At 45.9% G+C, this 16,763-nt stretch overlaps 1 protein-coding gene across 4 annotated transcripts in view; it reads right to left on the bottom strand.

The window, feature by feature from the left end:
* Positions 1-9,039: 9,039 nt before the first annotated feature.
* tln2b (talin 2b) overlaps positions 9,040-16,763 on the bottom strand; it is an 84,206-nt gene continuing 76,482 nt past the window's right edge. For 3 of the 4 annotated variants that reach the window (XM_076038202.1, XM_076038206.1, XM_076038204.1), the window contains exons 52-57: positions 15,830-15,954; positions 13,362-13,487; positions 13,199-13,261; positions 12,905-13,087; positions 12,702-12,827; positions 9,040-11,771 (exon numbers count right to left, since the gene is read on the bottom strand). In XM_076038202.1, coding sequence (XP_075894317.1) covers positions 11,643-11,771; positions 12,702-12,827; positions 12,905-13,087; positions 13,199-13,261; positions 13,362-13,487; positions 15,830-15,954 — 752 coding nt within the window. In that variant the 3' untranslated portion in view covers positions 9,040-11,642. The remainder of the gene's footprint in view (positions 11,772-12,701; positions 12,828-12,904; positions 13,088-13,198; positions 13,262-13,361; positions 13,488-15,829; positions 15,955-16,763) is intronic. The other variant, XM_076038205.1, reaches the window with a different exon arrangement.

Genomic DNA, 16,763 nt, shown 5'->3' with positions numbered 1-16,763 from the left:
ACAGACCTCTGTTTGTCATTTATCAAATGCCAACAGAACAAGACGGAGCAGGGCTGGTAAACTGTTCCGTCGCTTTGATAAAACCAAGAGCCTCGGCCTTATTACCCAAGCTTTAGCCTTACGTCTGATTGACAGGGACACTTATAGAAAAGTATTTTGACTGGCTTATGTTCTAATAGGCTGGCGTTTGCATCATTCTAATTGGACTTTAAGATAGTTATGCAATAGTTACAATGATCTGGGATTCTTTTTGAACTTTTTTTTCTCTAGCTGGGATTTTTGTGAACATCAATTTCCACTTAAGGTAATCAAATGTTCAAAATAAAGAGAACGGGCTAAACATTTGGAGACGAGATTATCTGTGCATTTTGCTGGAGATATGCTTGGAAGAAAATTAAAGGAACATAAAGTGACTCCATATGAATTTCTCTATTAGAAAACTGCACCATCAGAAGAAATCTTCCAGATGTCAATGACCCCTCATGTATTGAAAGACTATCATTATGTTGTTTAATTTCATAATGACTAATCTTCTTAGTGTACTCACCATTGACAGTAAGGCAGCGATTTGCAATCAGATATCAATTATCTTTAATGACGCTTCCCCTTAATGGGCTCGGGGGAGGTTTGAGGATGGCACAGAGGATTTCCCGTGGCATGCTGGGAATGAAAATAAGCTCCATTATATTGTTTTCATTCAACATGTCAGCAGAGTGAAAATAACCCAGTGTCTATTCTTATCCATAGGTTAAAATAGAAACAAACCTCTCCTTGTGTCCAGACATTGTTGAAATCAACTATATGCTCTGACTGACGTCCAAAGCCTCAGTCACATTCACACGGGACTTAATGGGCATAATTTAGCTCTCTGTTTGTTGAAAGAAGTTCCTTATGAAAACGTAAGAAAGTCTTTTAACGCTGGAGTCAGCGTTGTGCTGTGGTGGTGTCCTGAAGACACCACAGCTCTAGAAAAAAAAGTTTCTTTTTCTTGGACTCTGGTGAAAAAAAGAAAAAAAGAAAAAATCTGCAGGCATATAATTTTGTGCTCGAAGGAAAATACTCTGCTTTTCCAGGCCTCTTAAGCCTCCTACCAGACGGCTGATGAAATTTTTTATAGCATTTAAATAGGTTTTGAAACACGAATCCCGGTCTTGTTTGATGAGAAGAACTTTCATAAAGTTTATGTCTATGATTTAAGGGCTCTCAGCACAGCTTGGGGAAATAAACACTTGTCTTCTGACAGCTGTTTTTGTTTTCCAGGCATTTCCTGAGCTATACCCAGCACTGACTTGCGTGAGTCTGCATCATCTGCTTGCTGATTTATTCGCGCTCACGAGGAGACAGCTGATTGAGACAGGTGCAGAGAGGAGCTGGATTCTTGTTTACATTCAGCGCGCCGCCGTTCCCTTTTATTCCCCACCGCGGGAGATGTCTACGCTCGTGGTCTTTGTGGCCCTCGTCGTAAACAAGGTTGTGAGTAGAAGAGCTCAGGGACAAACTTATAAACGTGGGGCTGGTTTGGGCTCAGAATGATTTTTTAAAAAAAAATAAAGTGATAAAATGATAGGAATGAAATGCCATCAATAAACGTTGTGTCTGAACATACGAGTCATATAATAGAGCTCCTTAAATTAAGAAACCTAAATCTGGCTCTGAGGCAGTGAAATCTGCCAGTTTAAATAACACGCAAGTCTGTCTTGGCACTTTAATAATACTGTAACACTGTATTCATTAATCTGTTAGGCCTACAGTGACAACCGACTATGAGTTTGGAATGTCCGGTTATCCTCAGTTGCTGCGAAGGGAGGAGCGTAGCTTTACTTGGCCGTCGAGCCTGAAATCTTGTTTGCATAAGCGCACTCATGGGAGAGACATTTAAGGTTCAGTCGGGCCTTAAATACTGTGAGAGTCTCTGCGCTGTTGCAGCTCTTTGCCTGGCACAGAAACACAAAAGCTCTTGCACTTTCCCCAATTCTTTTTTTGTGATTTGGTGCGATTGTAAACAGCGCTGACGTGCGCGTGTGGCTTTTTACTTGGACGGTTTTGAGCTGACACTGTTGCAGCAGGAACGCAGTGGAGCTCTCCTCGGAATGAAACTGTGAGAGGCTCAGTGTTGGCAAAACGACTTGTCAAATGCCATCTGAAGATTTCTGCAGACATCATCCAGATATATATAGAGAGAACTTCTTGGCTTCCTCGGGCCGTACCCTGGGGATTAGATAGGTCCTTGCAGGGGCATAATCATTTAGGAAGGTTAAAAAAATATGTATATATGTAGAAGAGGGAGGGGGGTGCAGCAGAAGCTGTAACCCAAGCCAAGGTGATGGCCCACTGCTGCAAGCTTTATTCACTACAGAGTTCCACTGACACATACTGGGAGCCACAGTCGGACTGGCGGGTTAGAGAGCACCGGTGGGCCGACATACAGAGAGCGCCAAAGTTCACGGCTTGATGGATTAGTTGCTGTAACGCTGCGGCACTTGGACTCACAGAGCTCTGGGTGGTGATAAATCTGTCAGTGAGGGTGGACGTCACACTTTAAGCGTCCAAAAAACAAAACAACAAAACAAAAAAGTGTTCTTTGGTGAGGGAAATGTAATCTTGTTAAAAAGAATACATCTATTTTCAATTTATATCATACTAAATAAAATTTCAAAATGTACAAAACTATATACAGTGTATATATGTATTTCTTAGTATTGTTTTTTTTGGTAACTGCATGTGTCCATGAATTCTCCTGAAATGAGAGAAGAATCAACAATTAACTTCTTTTTCCGTCTACACTTTTCAGACAGAACAGTTCTGGAAATTGGCCCCTTGTTATGTCACAAAGGGTGCTACATACCGCCCCTCCCTCTGCCTCCGGTCATTGAAAACACCCTCAGCCAGGTGTCAACCATTTCACCAAATGAGATCAGATTAGGGCTGCCTTGTTTTGTGGGAGGGACGACCAAACAGCAGTTTTGGCAAGAAACTAAAAAACCAAGGTTTTTTTTTCCTCTGTGGGACACTGTAAACACAGTGCTAAATATGCTGTTCTTTGTGACGGAAAAACCTAGGGTTGGCTCTAAACACAAGCCTTGGTTGTGTCCTCTTTAAAACGTGTAGAAAGTACAACAAAGCATCAAAGGAAACGAGAACAAAGCATTTTTTTTTTAACAGTTGGCTGTGAAGACATAGTGAGATGTGCAGCTTTCTGGGGATCTATGGATTTTTATGTGTGAACGTGGTCCACATGGACTCCAGCATTAAAAACACATATCTAGAAATATGATCATTTCGTGGAGTCAAATTCCAGCCGTGCGAAGGTCGCATATTTCAGGTGCAGGTGCTGCACTGGAAGGTAAGCGGCATTCCTCCGCTGCCAGGCCTGTGCTGCGGCACAAGTAGCTGGTGTGAGGTGAAAGGAGCTGTCATCTCTCCGGCTGTATGGGCCTGTGATGTATCCCTCTGCAGGCCTGGGATTTTTACACTGACTTTTTTTAGTTTTGCATCTTTTAGCAGCACGGCGCTGGGATTGACTGACCTTTTCAAATGGCAAGTGTGTGAACGTGGACGCTGCTACGGTGCAGTTCAGTGGTCAACGTTTAGTCCAGTGATAAAGAGAAAGAAACTGTGCCACGAAGCCACGTTGACGCCAGTCAGCCAGTGACGCCGGCACCGACTCAAACTTCAGAGTAAAATAAAACCAAACAAACCTGAAGCCGTCCAGCATCGCAAAAACACAAATGTGGGATAATGGAAGAATATTTGTGGCTTCTGCTGGGCTCCTCCCTGACTGTTTGTTTGTGCTCCCCCTCGACAGAATGTCGGCCGTATCTGATGCTGCTCTGTCAGCTCAGACTGAAAGAGGGGAGGGTAGGGGTTGCGAGGCATTCGGGGGGAACTGTCACGATTCATTACAACCTCATGCTGGATGCTATTCTAGAATTCTTGTGTGGAAATCAGATTTGCAAAAAAAAAAAAAAAAGCACAGGCATGTCATAGCAGGAATACTGGAACAAAAATAGGTCAGTCTGCCCGACATTGTGAGGCAAAACTGTCGCTGGTTTCGGAAAACATCGTGTTTAGCGCGTTTTCATTGGGGCTCATTTGTACACAGTTGACTGGGAGTTTAGAGGGATGTGGGGAGCAAAATGATTGTTTACAGGCAGCTCGAACCTCTCCCAGCTCAAGATAAGTTTCCCTTCCATGGCATCAGAGCTGTTCATTCCGCAGGGAGCCCAAAGATCTCTGGCTAATTTGTTGACTTTTGATGCCTTCGTCCTTTTTGCATCGGAGCGATTGCTCCTTTTTCTCGCTCTGTCCCCCAGCTGGCCGGCATCTTGTTGATAGCCATCCTTAAATATTTGCCTTCAATCTTCTGCCCCTTGTGTCACAGGGCCAGAAGTTTCCGTGTTTGCACACGGAGGAAGAATCTTCCATATATGTGGCCATATATGGGCCCTGTGCTGTAGAGAGGAAGAGACCGAGGAGAGGGCTTTTTGTGAGGTCCCAAGAAGAGCTTGATACTTCTTTCCAGACTGCAGAGCTATAAAACTTCTTGGTATGCACTTCCATCTCGGCCACTGTTCACCCTGTTACAGTACTGAAAAAAAGAAAGACGGATGCTGGACTTCTGTGGTTGTGTGTTAGTTTCTCCTCCTTTTCTCTTGACTGTAAACAAACTTCTCCTTTCACAATAATAGTCCCCGCCCCGGGAGAGTGATCGCTGCCTAAACATTTACGGTCTTCCATTCTGGTAAACAAGACGTGAACGGAGTCCGAAAAAATGAAGGTCAAACCCGGTTTCTCATCACGTAAACTTGGAGCCACAAAAATGACCGTGGGCCGGCTGAAGTGGGGCCCGCAGCGAGGAGCGTTTTGCGAGACTCAGCGATGATGATGAGACATTCCAGTGTGGTTTCCGAGTGGCTGCGTGCATGCAGTGTTCACAATGAATGGGCCGCGGTGGCCTCCGTGCAGCGAGGAATGCCTCAGGAACCCGCAGCTCTGCGGCACCTGCATTCTTATCCCCAAAACCTCACGTTTGATCAGATGGCGTGACCGTTTTCCAGGCCGGCCGAGACTCACGAGAACGGATGGAGAAGGCTGGGCGAAGCCAATCGCAAGAACAACAGTCCAGCCTGAGCGTGGAGACAGGAAAATAAATAGACACCAGTCTGACGTTCTCCGCTGCATTACGGCTTCCAGGACTTAGGAGGGCTGACAAGAATATAAAGTGTAAAATTATGTGAAATTATAATCGGCACAATGCTGTTTTTCATTCAAGTTTTAACGTAAAGAATAAAAATAAAGATTTACGCTCCTTAAGTTTGGGAACTTAAAACTGTAAAAATGAGTTTAAATGGCCAAGGTTTATATTAAAAGAGAGGCTTTTCTGCCTGGATCCTTTAAAGGCAACCGAGTGAGTTCCAGCTGAAGCAGTCGCTGTTTAGGGACATACTGTAACTGAAGGAGTGAAATCACACTGATCAGCCAATTTGTCCACCAGTCCCAGTAAATCCTAAAATTATCATCAGAGTTGAGAAAATTCTGCTGAGCACTGAACGCTGTGTTTATTCTGCTTAAACTCCGGGCGGGGAGGCCTCGGCACCGGGAGAAGAAAAGAAGCCAAGGACTTTCTCTAGATCTGCAGAAATGCAGCCCGTCATTTCTCCAGTGTTGAGTAAAGGCTCCTTATTAAGACAGAGGGGCTTTGGACGGAGAAGGGTTGCATTTCACTCCAGACAGTCTCAAACCCAGGAGACACTGTACGTCAGTTCAAGTCAGCAGCAGGATTGCGAGACGGGGGCTTCCCCCCGTTCCCCCGAAGCTCTTCTAAGTCTCAAGGAAGTAAATAATAAAAAAAAAGGTTACAGCAACAGGGCTCAGTCTGAAGGAGCTATGGTCTTAGAGTCCGACCGTATGATTTAATATATTTATACGTTACAGGCGGAGTTGTCTAAAATTAGCAGGCGAGGCCTGAGCCTCAGCGGAGCCCCAATATAGCCCTGCTGTCACTGCTGACTGAGGAATACTGAGCCTTCTTCACATGATATCTAAAAGGGAGCTGCCGTGCTATGAGAGAAGCAGACGGTGAAAGCCGTCACGACGGGACGCTCGCTGAGGAGTGGGCTCAGCCAAACACCCCCTCACCCCCCCCCTCCCCCTTTCCATAAACAGTCCAGGCCCCGCCCGCCTCTTATCTCATGGAAATGGGTGAATTCTGGCCCGCTTTGGTGCGCACACACAGAGCGCAGAACGCCGACCACTTCCTGAAATTCAACACTCAAAATATCACCCACATGACATTTTTTCCTGCAGGCAGCTAAAGTCCAGAGTGCACCAGCCCTCGGCGGCTGTCATTTAATATAAGCAGCGCGGTCACCCGATCGACAGGGCTTCACTTAAAGGTCCAGTACGTGAGGTGTGTGCAGCATCATAAGGAAAGAACCCCCGTCCCCACCACCCCCCACCACCTAAAAAAAAAATGCAAAAAACAAAACAAAAATGTTGTTAATCCATGTTTCCCCACCTGATGCCTTTCGTACACCAGCTGTGATGTGAGTAGAATTACCACAGACTGAGCTTCACTGGGGCTGCAACACACACACATGCATATAAATATGTTTGCATGTATGTATGCATGTGTGTGTATATACAGTGCATATATATATAGCATATATATATATATATATATATATATATATATATATATATATATATATATATATATACGTATATATATGTATATATATATATATATACGTATATATATGTATATATATATATATATATATATATATACATATATATATATATATACATATACATATACATATATATATACGTATATATATATATATATATATATATATATATATATATATATATATATATATATATACATATACATATATATATGTATGTTTATATAGTCTTTCTTTGGGGTGGTGTTATTGTAACCTCTGGGGGCTTTTACAGCACAGGTCATAGACAGGTAGCAGTCATGAGTTGTGACAGCACAGAGGCTGCTCTGTGTGTACGTAATAAGGCTGACATGCTGGGAGAACCCAGTCGATGACCTAAAATAGTCATGAGTTCCAGACCCCAGTGAAGCTCTCGCTCCCTCTCTCTTACTCCCTCAGATCCATCAGCTGGCGTCTCCCAGGTTTACGTTGGAGAGCGCTGCTTCTTTAGAGATGAGTAACCAGGTGCCCATTCCACACTGTGATGATGTCACTGCTGTCTTATCCACAGTTCTTCCACGTGCCACCACAGCAGAAGTGTGTTTAGGTCTACCGTCGGGGTGAACTTCTTCAACATGAAATGACTCAGAGTCTTGTTGTAGGAAACTTCACTTCACAAAAGGAAAACCTTTTCGGAGGTTTTGGCCATTAATATTGTGCAGTCTGGCTCCTTCTCTTTCTTGCCACCACAATTCTGGGTCTGGATGTGAAACTTCCTGAAAAAACAAAAAAGAATTACCAAAGCCAAAAAAAAAAACAACCCTTCAGCTATTCAACCTTGGAACAATGCTGTTTTCCTAACCTGAGGGATTAACATGGTTGCCAAATCAATGTTATCCCAGTCACTGCGCTGTGTTTTCATGGATGTCATTCTAATCGGGCAAAGAGCATTTCCTTATTAAGCCAAGGACAGGAAGAAGAAGCCAGATGAAGGAGACAAACTGGATCTAATCACTTTTTTTCCCGTCTCGATCCCTGAGATTTGCCGTCATGTGCTTTACTACCAATAAGCGAATTACCCCGAAAGGTTGAACCCCACATTTGTAACAACCAATGGTTAACGCGGCTCATATGGGAAATCTTGAGTGTGGAGCGAAGCCCGGCCTCATCACTGGCTGCCAGTCCTTGTGGTTTCAGACACGGCCCGAGTTGACGTGACAGCGAAAAGGAAATCTCTGCACCCTGCGAAGGCAATGCGTGCCGGTGGATAAACACGGATAAACACTGACATTGCTAGGGATTACTGCACGTGTCGATGGCTATGAGGACGATGATGAGACGCGCAGCGCTGTAACTGATCACACATCAAACCTGGTGCCAACGAGGCGCATCTGGACTCCATACACATCAATCTGCAGGCAAATGACATGACAACAGGCCAGTTTAAAAGCAACAATTGGGAAAAAACAAACGGATGGAAAAGGAGAAATTGATGGAGAGAAACACAAGGGTGGCCGAGTTCATGACAAACTCGCATAATCATTGCTACTCTGCCAAAATGAAGCTCTGCAGAAAAAAGGGAAGGTTTTTTTTCACATTTTGCAGAAGGGGGATATCGGCTGCAAGACGGCGGTTTATTCTAATAAGCCTGAAATCATGAAGCTCAATGAGATATAAACTCAAGCACACCACATATCTGCTTTACATCAAGTATCTCTTGAGGTTTGTTAGCTCGGTGCCAGTCAACCAGACCAAACATCTTGCTGGTCAGACTGCATGGAGAGACTGGGTGGAAGTACACGGGCACTCCCAGTTAAACACATGGCTTCAGTTTCCTCTCTTCACTGTGTGGCCTGACCTTGCATGAGACCAAAACACTCAAAGAACCAAATATGGTGCTCATTAGGACGACTCGGTGCATTGTGATGGTCACCACTGTTGGTCCTCTTCACTCTTATTGCTTTACCCCAGCATAAAAGTTGATTTGGGCCACATCATTTAATACAAGGCGAAGCTTAGATATTAATTATATTCATACATGTTTGTTTATTCTTTAACGAGCTAATCACAAAGTCGGCATCAAGCTCCAATAAGTTCATTCTGTGGCGCCATTATCTCTTAAGTGTAAAATTGATGAGAGACTACATGTGAATGTTAATGGTGTAGTTTGAGATCTGCTATGTGCACTCGGTGGGGGAGGGAGGGGATCCACATCCACTATGTCCTTATTTGGTCTTTCTAACTTTACAAATCCTTCCACTAAAACGCACCTCCCAGCGAAGGAAAACACTGACATCTGCTGGAAAGAATGCGCAATGGCAGCAAATCTCCACCACCAAAAAGGACGAAAATAATCATCCGTGCGGTTTACTGGTTGTTTTGAAATCCTTTATTTTTTTTTGGTGAATACAAAAAATACTTTTGTGACCAGATAAATATAATACATACAGCATCAAATCATAAAACCAACGCAGTCTGTTAAAAGGAACCACAACATCTATTCATAACTGAGCTATAATATCTTCTTTTTTTTTTTTCCTGTTTCCATTAACACTCGCACAAATCAATTAGACAACATATTTCAGGTTAAGTCTTACATTTAATGAAAAAACAAACAAACAAACAAACAAACACATTTTCGTAGTGGTTAGACAGTAAAACAAGGGAGCTATTTACTTTCAAGAGGGATCGGCTGTTACGATTTCTTCAACTTCAGACACAATTTGCCACATGCTCATGGAATGCAGTCTCATATTAGTCTGGTGATGTGGTCTCTCAGTCCTCAGGTATCCACAGGTGCCCTTTTATATCAGCATTATGACACTGTAGGCAAGTGGTTCCACCGGCCAAGGCATTTTGTTGTGCGGCAGAGGATAGATGACGGCTTAATTAAGACCCCGATGGGGATTAGACTGGCATAATGTTCTGATCCAGAGAGGACAAGGCTCAGGCTCACACCACTCAGCCTGATTGCTGATCTGCCTCGCAGTGCAGGCTCAAATAAGGCACTAGTACACAATGCAGTCCTGACACTGGCACGGACACACAATGGAGATGATCGCTTTCAAACTTCCAGAATAGTATACATTAATATACTAAAGCCAAAACGAGGACCAAACACTTATTCGTTTTTTTTTTTCTTCCTAAAATGAGAACATGAATCTATTTCCTTCTTATCTGTTGAGAGATCATCCTACATTTAATACAATGCAAGTGTTAAAATTGTCTCCTTCAGTGCTTATGCGTATGAGCATCTTTAGTGCATAACATATGATTCATTCAAAGAGTCCAAAGCCAAGTATCATTGCACACAAACCTTATCTTCCAGGGGGATAACAGGGCAGACTCTCATTAACCTCAACCTCTGAGAATATACATTTTAATATATTGCTTTGGAAAAGTCCGTCTACACACGGGGTGTCTGCATTACGCAGAGATGCGCTTTTCTTCTGCTCTCTGACAATAATATTTCTCTCTAACCCTACAAACGAACCCCCCTGTCTCCTCCAGGATGTGAGAAAAGTCCTTCACTTCTTTTGCTCGCTGCACTTTTCAGACACAGCGATAAACGTACACTAAAAACATACAGTCCTGTGACGTCACAAAGGGCACAGATTCCACGCGAGTCACAAGTTCATTCCACTCCTTTTTGTTCGTCTTTGTCTCCTTCCAAACACGTGGAAGGTACAAAACATCCGGCGAAAACTTCCACAGTGAGCCGTAAATATGCTAAATATGGGCTAAATATGTCTTCTTTTGGTGCGCTATACTCTGGTTTGGATAATAAATTGTGCAATAGTGCTTGACCGAGGTGCGGTATCAACAATGATAGGAAAATATTTTTACGTGGGAACTTTGATCATTTTGTTCTGTATCTGTGTATTGCTGTAAACAGAAGGCTAAATATGCTGATTAAAGAGTGATCATGTGAGGCTGCTTCGCTCAAATCTGCGATGAAAAAAAGAGAAATAAAAGAGGCGTAACATGGAGCAGCGACCAGTGGAGAAACACAGGGCACCCAAAGAAAATCTGCCGATAGCGTTAACGAGGAGAGCGAATCAAAGCATGGAGGCGAGGGAGAGCAAACATGACAAATAATGTAAACATACAGTCCTTACACAGCTCTGTGTACATAGGGGAGATTAGGGTGGGGGTGGGGGGAGGGGGGGGGGCGGTGGCTCTTACAGGAAGTGACAAGCGGCTTTAAGAACAACTTTCTAAAAAATAGCATTAGAATAAATATCTCTGTAGCGATAGAGTTGGTCTCTGTTTTCTTTTCATTCTGACACATAGACCCCCCCCCCCCCCCCCCCAACCACTTCACCCCCAGTTTGGCATGGGACTAAAAGCTGAAACTTAATCAGATTTATTAACCGCAAGATATTTGCCAGTTTAACAGCAAACCCCCAAATTCACATTTCTGTTAGTAAAGTTTAAGTGCTTTGTTTCTTTCCGTCTCTCGCATTCTCGACTACTCTATTGGTTAGTAGCTTCATTGATATGTATAGACACAATGGGTGCATGCAAGCCAGTGGTAAAATGAGCCTGGGTTTTTCTCAGTGTTGCAGATCAGTTTGTCGTCCGGCAGACACGGGACATTCAGTGGCGCCGGAGGATGGCTGATCTGTAACAGTCAGTGACAGGACTCGTCTGTCACATCACCTTCCGACGGTGTCGTTATAACTGGAACAACCCTCTCATGTTGAACTTAGAATGCCAATGCCAGTCGGTGACCAAAACAAACACACACACACACACTCACACACGCACACGCACACACAAATGACAGGGCACAGGCACTTGCTCCTTCTCATCCGACAGGCCTGTTTTCCAAGTGCTCTCTCTACTCAGCTGTTCCACGAGAGTAAAGTAGCCAATCCGACGTCAGCGACTGCTCCACGTGACGCGACGCTGGGAGGGGGCGGGGCCTCGGCCGCCCCGCCCCGCCCCGCCCGGGCCCGGCCCTCGCCGTCAGCCCTCGTCCTCCCTCAGCTCGGTGGGCAGGAACTTGTACTGCTGCTGTCGGATCTGAGCCAGCTTCTTGCGCGCCTCCTCCAGCTCGCGCTCCTTCCTCAGCATCTCCTCCTGAGCCGCGATGATCTGAGGAGAAGGGCAGGAGCTGACAGAAAGCGTGGACCTCGAACGCATTAACTCCCGCCCCCCCTGTGGGTCGTCCAATGCCTAGAATTGAAAGGGCGGCGCGGCACTCTGGCTGACCTCGAAGGGGCTCGGGGCGGAACGCGCAGCTGAAAATATCTGGAGATCTCCAGATAAAACGTACAATGGCTATTAAGTGACGCACGCATGGGAAGCGGAGACATTTTGCAGCAATGCTAAAAATATGTGTGTTGAACCATATGAGCCGACAGCAACAAGCCGTGGAGGGATTTTGAGACGGAACTAACGAACGGAGGAAAAAAATCACGAGCAATCGGGCTACATTTTCTCAAATATTGAAAAATAAACGCATTATTGTCCAGTCCGGTCAAGTTCTAAACAAGCTAGAGCAATTTTCTTTCATCTAACGGCGATTCAAAACATCAATAAGTTTAACGGCCTCACTGGCAGATTACATTTTTCTTATGGCACGCCTACGATCACCAGCGAGCGCCGCTGAAAAGGACAGGAAGTCAATCAATCACGATGAAACGTATCTTCCCGTTTCTAGCTGCCGCCTTTAAAAGAGATGCACAGTCTTCAAATCCGTTTTTTTTTTTTATTTCCCTTCAGATGAAAAGGAAGCGGCTCCTCGAGTCTTGGAGAGACGCGATGTTTCGGATCTGTGGGTGTCTGGCGAACCTGACAAACAGCTTTGAAGAGGAGCTGATGGGCTGTTTATCCGCAGCAGCTCATCATCATCGCGCTCTTGGAAAAAAAAAAAAAACATTTGGCATTTTGGCATATCAGCAAGAAACGCAAACCCGCTGTGGAAAGGGCAAACCACACACACACGCGCACAAAAAAAAATTCTGCTTCTAGCTCTCACATCATAATTTTATTTTCTGACTATTTTTTTTCTTGGGCTCTCACCTGAGCAATGCCGCCGACGAACTTGGTCTTCACCACCACGCTGTCGTCTTCGGTCTTGTCAAACGCTGCTTTCTGAGCCGCTCTCACCAGGTTGTCGGAGGCCCTCTTCACCGCGTTGCCAGCAGCCTTCAAAGAACACGGCATCAAAAAGTTAGCGCCAGCGACCGGAATGGGTGAGGGCGACGAGGCTCCTCCCGCCCTACCTGAAGCCTCCTCACGGCCTCCGAGTCCTGGTCGGCCTTCACCTTGCAGGCCACCAGCAGCTGAGCCGTGGAGGCCGCCACCTGTTTGGCCGAGGAGATGAGCTTCTCCTCGCTGGCGTGGCCCTGCACCGAGGCGTTGGCCGCCTCGCACAGGTTGCTGGTGGCGGCTGCGACCATGCGAGCCTGCAGCGAGGAAGCAAAGACCGGCCTCACATTTCCGCTCTGAGATTTCCCCCCGCCCCCTCAATTCTCAGCCGGCAGCTCGACGGTAACGCGAGGGAGGAGGAGACTCACGGCTGATATGAGACCCTGAGACCACTGGCCGTCGTCTACCGCGTTAGCTTGGTTGGATCCCACCTGTGGAGGTCATTGGAAGAAAAAGGTAGATTTTTTTTTATTACTTAGCATCATCAGATCGATGTCAAAAAGACAGACAGATATGAGCAGCTGCGCCGACCTTCCCCTGCGCCACCAGCTCCCTCTGGGCGGCCGACGCCGATTTGACCAGGGCGCTCGTTGCCGCGGCGATGGACTTTGCCGCTTCCAAGATCTGCTCCTCAAAATCCAGTGACTCATCCGCCTGCTGGGAGGAGAAGCACATCGCAGACGATCAGCATCACCTTGCAGCACCTTTGTTATTCATCAGGAATATTTGCCGACTGGAGACAAACAGTCAAAGATCTCATTACCGAGCGTGACATTTCAAGCTGGGGACTCTCGGCTCGTTCCCTGAAATAGCGTTCTGAAGCCCATTCAGCGGTGTCAAAGGGACATTTTCAAAGGAAACGGGCGATGCAATTATCGTTTCGCCACTAGATGTGGTAGTTCACCATAAACTGGCTCCCTGCACACTCAACAGCCTATGGTGGAGCAATTGTATATATTGTATATCTGACACCCTTCTGTATATTTTTAGTACATTCTTAGTATAGTTGCTGCCCTCTTTTTGTTCTGCTGTCCTCTAAGCACCAACCACACCACAGCAAATTCCTCCTCAGTGTTAAACCTACTTGGCAATAAACGTGTTTCTGATTCTGATTCTCATTGCTAACGCTTCTACTTCCATACATGTTTTTTTTTATTCCTAAAAGTTTAACAGCTGAACATCACTAATAGCTCCTGGGAAAATATTGTTAAATTATATTTTTGTCCATTTAGTCCAGAACACAGTTTAATAGTTGCAACAAAACTTAACCATGAGTTTCACTCTAAATACGGAGGTTCACTTTCCCAAACCTGCACTAAATGTCATTATGAAGATCACAGTGCATCGCTTTCCAAGACAGTCACTAAACTGCCTGAGCAGTCCACAGCATGTGATCCACCTCCATAAACACATAAGGCACACGTGGCTGGAGACAGGGCGGGACACTGTAGGAATATGTTTGATATATAGTTGGACTGAATAACAACCTAATATATCAAACATATCAGACAGAGCCCTGCAGAGAAGGCTTCCGGGTCTACAACGGCTCAGAGAGGGCGGGGAGGGCAGGGTGCATGCTGGGAGCAGGAGACCCCTCCCCCCTCAGAGAGGACACGGGGAAGGACGGAGGAGCAGGGAGGAGAGGGGAGGAAGAGGAGGAGGAGGGAGAGGAGGAAGAGCAGAAGAATCCGGGTAAGTTTGATTAAACAAAACCTCTTCCACTGCTGTGGGTGTCAAAGTGACTTCAGTGCCTTTTGCAATATGAGTGAGATGTTTTCGCAGCTTCCAGTCGCCATGGAAAAAAACATCCTGACAATATATTGATCAGATAATCACATTTAGATTTGAATAAATAAGAAGCGTAATTCACGGCACAATAATTGGAATCACAATTTGCTTTTTAGAACTTCCTGTTTAACAGTTTTTAATTGTTTTCAGATCTTTAATGTTTCTGTCATTACTTAGTAACCATTAGTAATTACTAAATAATTATTGAACAATTATATCAAACGGCATCTAAATAAATAGGACTGGACTGAATGCCACAACATTCACGCCACTAGAGGGAGACACTGAGCCCCAAAAAATAAGGCCCTTAACCGCATTAATCCTCTTTTGTGAGCATAACGGTCATCACTCACTTGCGGTCTGTCGCTGTGGAATTACAGTATGAGAGTGAGATTTATTTTTATTTATCTTTTTTTAATGAAAGAGGCGCATTATAGGTACTGACGGTCACTGTTGTGCACAGGCAGCGGAACAGAGGAGGGCGGGAAGCACCACAGAGACGGAGGGAAGAGGAGCACCAGGAACAATTCAGTCTCCACAGACAGAGAAACAAACAGCACTATTCATGCACCAGCACACCGCAGGCACAACCTTGAAATGAGTACAGTGGCACATAAAAGTAGCTTTATTCCCCACCAAGAAATCACTCCAATCCCCCAACTTTTCAACCTGTTTCCACTCTATATGATAAAGTAAAGTTCCAACACAGCGGCACTGCGTGAGAGATGAATAAGAATGTGAAAAATAAAAATAAAAATCCCCGATCAGCTTTACTTTGGAGACGTGATGTGTGTGATAAAACAAAGGAAATAACTTCAATCAGACAGAGGCCCTTCCTTCCCTTTGGAGAGGGGTCCCCAAAGTTCACTGCACATTTGAACTCAGTCCAAAACAAGCTGGAAGAGCCGGCCGTGTAATTACGTCTCCTGGCAACACAACTCAAAATAAGGTCCCGAGATTCCTTTGAAGAAAGTTTTGGGGGCATCACACATGAGCTCACAGGATTAGCCCACGGAGTCAACATGGCGTGTGCAACGTTATTCATCTCCCCCCTCCCCCCACTCCCCTTCGCCCCCCCCCGCTTTTGTAAATGACACGGAGGCAGCGGCTCAGTCCCGGGAAAGGAGGACTCTGCTTCAAAGCCGCTGTCACCGACTGGAGCTGGGTAGTGACAGGGAGACGTCTCGTCGCGGGTCGGCGTGCAGGTTTACCTTGGGCTTGGCTCTGGGCTTCAGCTGCTCCAGCTTTTTGGCCGCGGCTTCGATGGACGCCGCCGCCCCCAGGAGCTCCGTCTCCGCGATGACGGTGGGGTCCTCGGGGTCCACGCACTCCGAGCCTGGACGAGGAACATCACAGATCTTCTTAACGCCGGTCAGCAGAGGACCGCTCGGCACCAGGGGGGTGGGGGGGGGATGCAAGACTTGAGGTAGTAAAATAATATTTCGGCAGCGGGGCGGGGGGCTGGTTTTAAAAAAAAAAAAAAAGTAATCAGTGTGATGCCTCAAAGTTAAATAATCCAAAAGTTGGGGGGAAAGCACGTTGGATGGATCATTGTGTTTTTATGTGTTTTTAAGTGCCTATAAAACGGGGCTGTTTTGGGAACAGCTTGGTGAGGCAGATGGAACGATGTTCTCAAAGATTAGGCCGAGCTCTGGGGAAATCTGTTCTGCAGCCCCCCCCCCCATCAGCCCCTGCACGCACGCACACACACACACATATGCGCACACACACCAGAGCCGTGTAACTCCCCTACACCCCCCCCCCTCCCTCTGAGTCTATGAAAGTGATCTGGAGGAAGAAAAACATACACCCACTTACCTCCATCTGAGGCAGCGGGGGGAAGAGAGAGAGAGAGAGGGAGAGGGAGAGAGAGAGAGCACATGGGACATTAGAGAGGTGAAGTGGATAGCCCCGCTGGGTCCCGGTCTCTACGCTCTAATCTAATTCTCCTCCAAACACAATACATTACTCCTGTCAGACGCGGCGGCGCGGCTCCACTAGAAAAACGCAGCGGTGCGTTCGCGTCCCGGGCCGCCGCCATCGTCGCCGCGCGCGACTTCATTTGGAACAATTTACATGGCGGCAGCTGCATGAGCTGTCTTTTAATGCGGAAGCCCCGTGGGTGCGGTGGCCTGAGTCAGTGAC

The sequence above is a fragment of the Nelusetta ayraudi genome, unplaced genomic scaffold (assembly GCF_046127955.1).
Source record: "Nelusetta ayraudi isolate G7.1 ecotype Tasmania unplaced genomic scaffold, CSIRO-AGI_Nayr_v1 ptg000053l, whole genome shotgun sequence".
NCBI lineage: Eukaryota > Metazoa > Chordata > Actinopteri > Tetraodontiformes > Monacanthidae > Nelusetta > Nelusetta ayraudi.
Note: the sequence above shows the minus strand (reverse complement) of the source record. Positions and strands in the feature narration are given on the sequence as shown.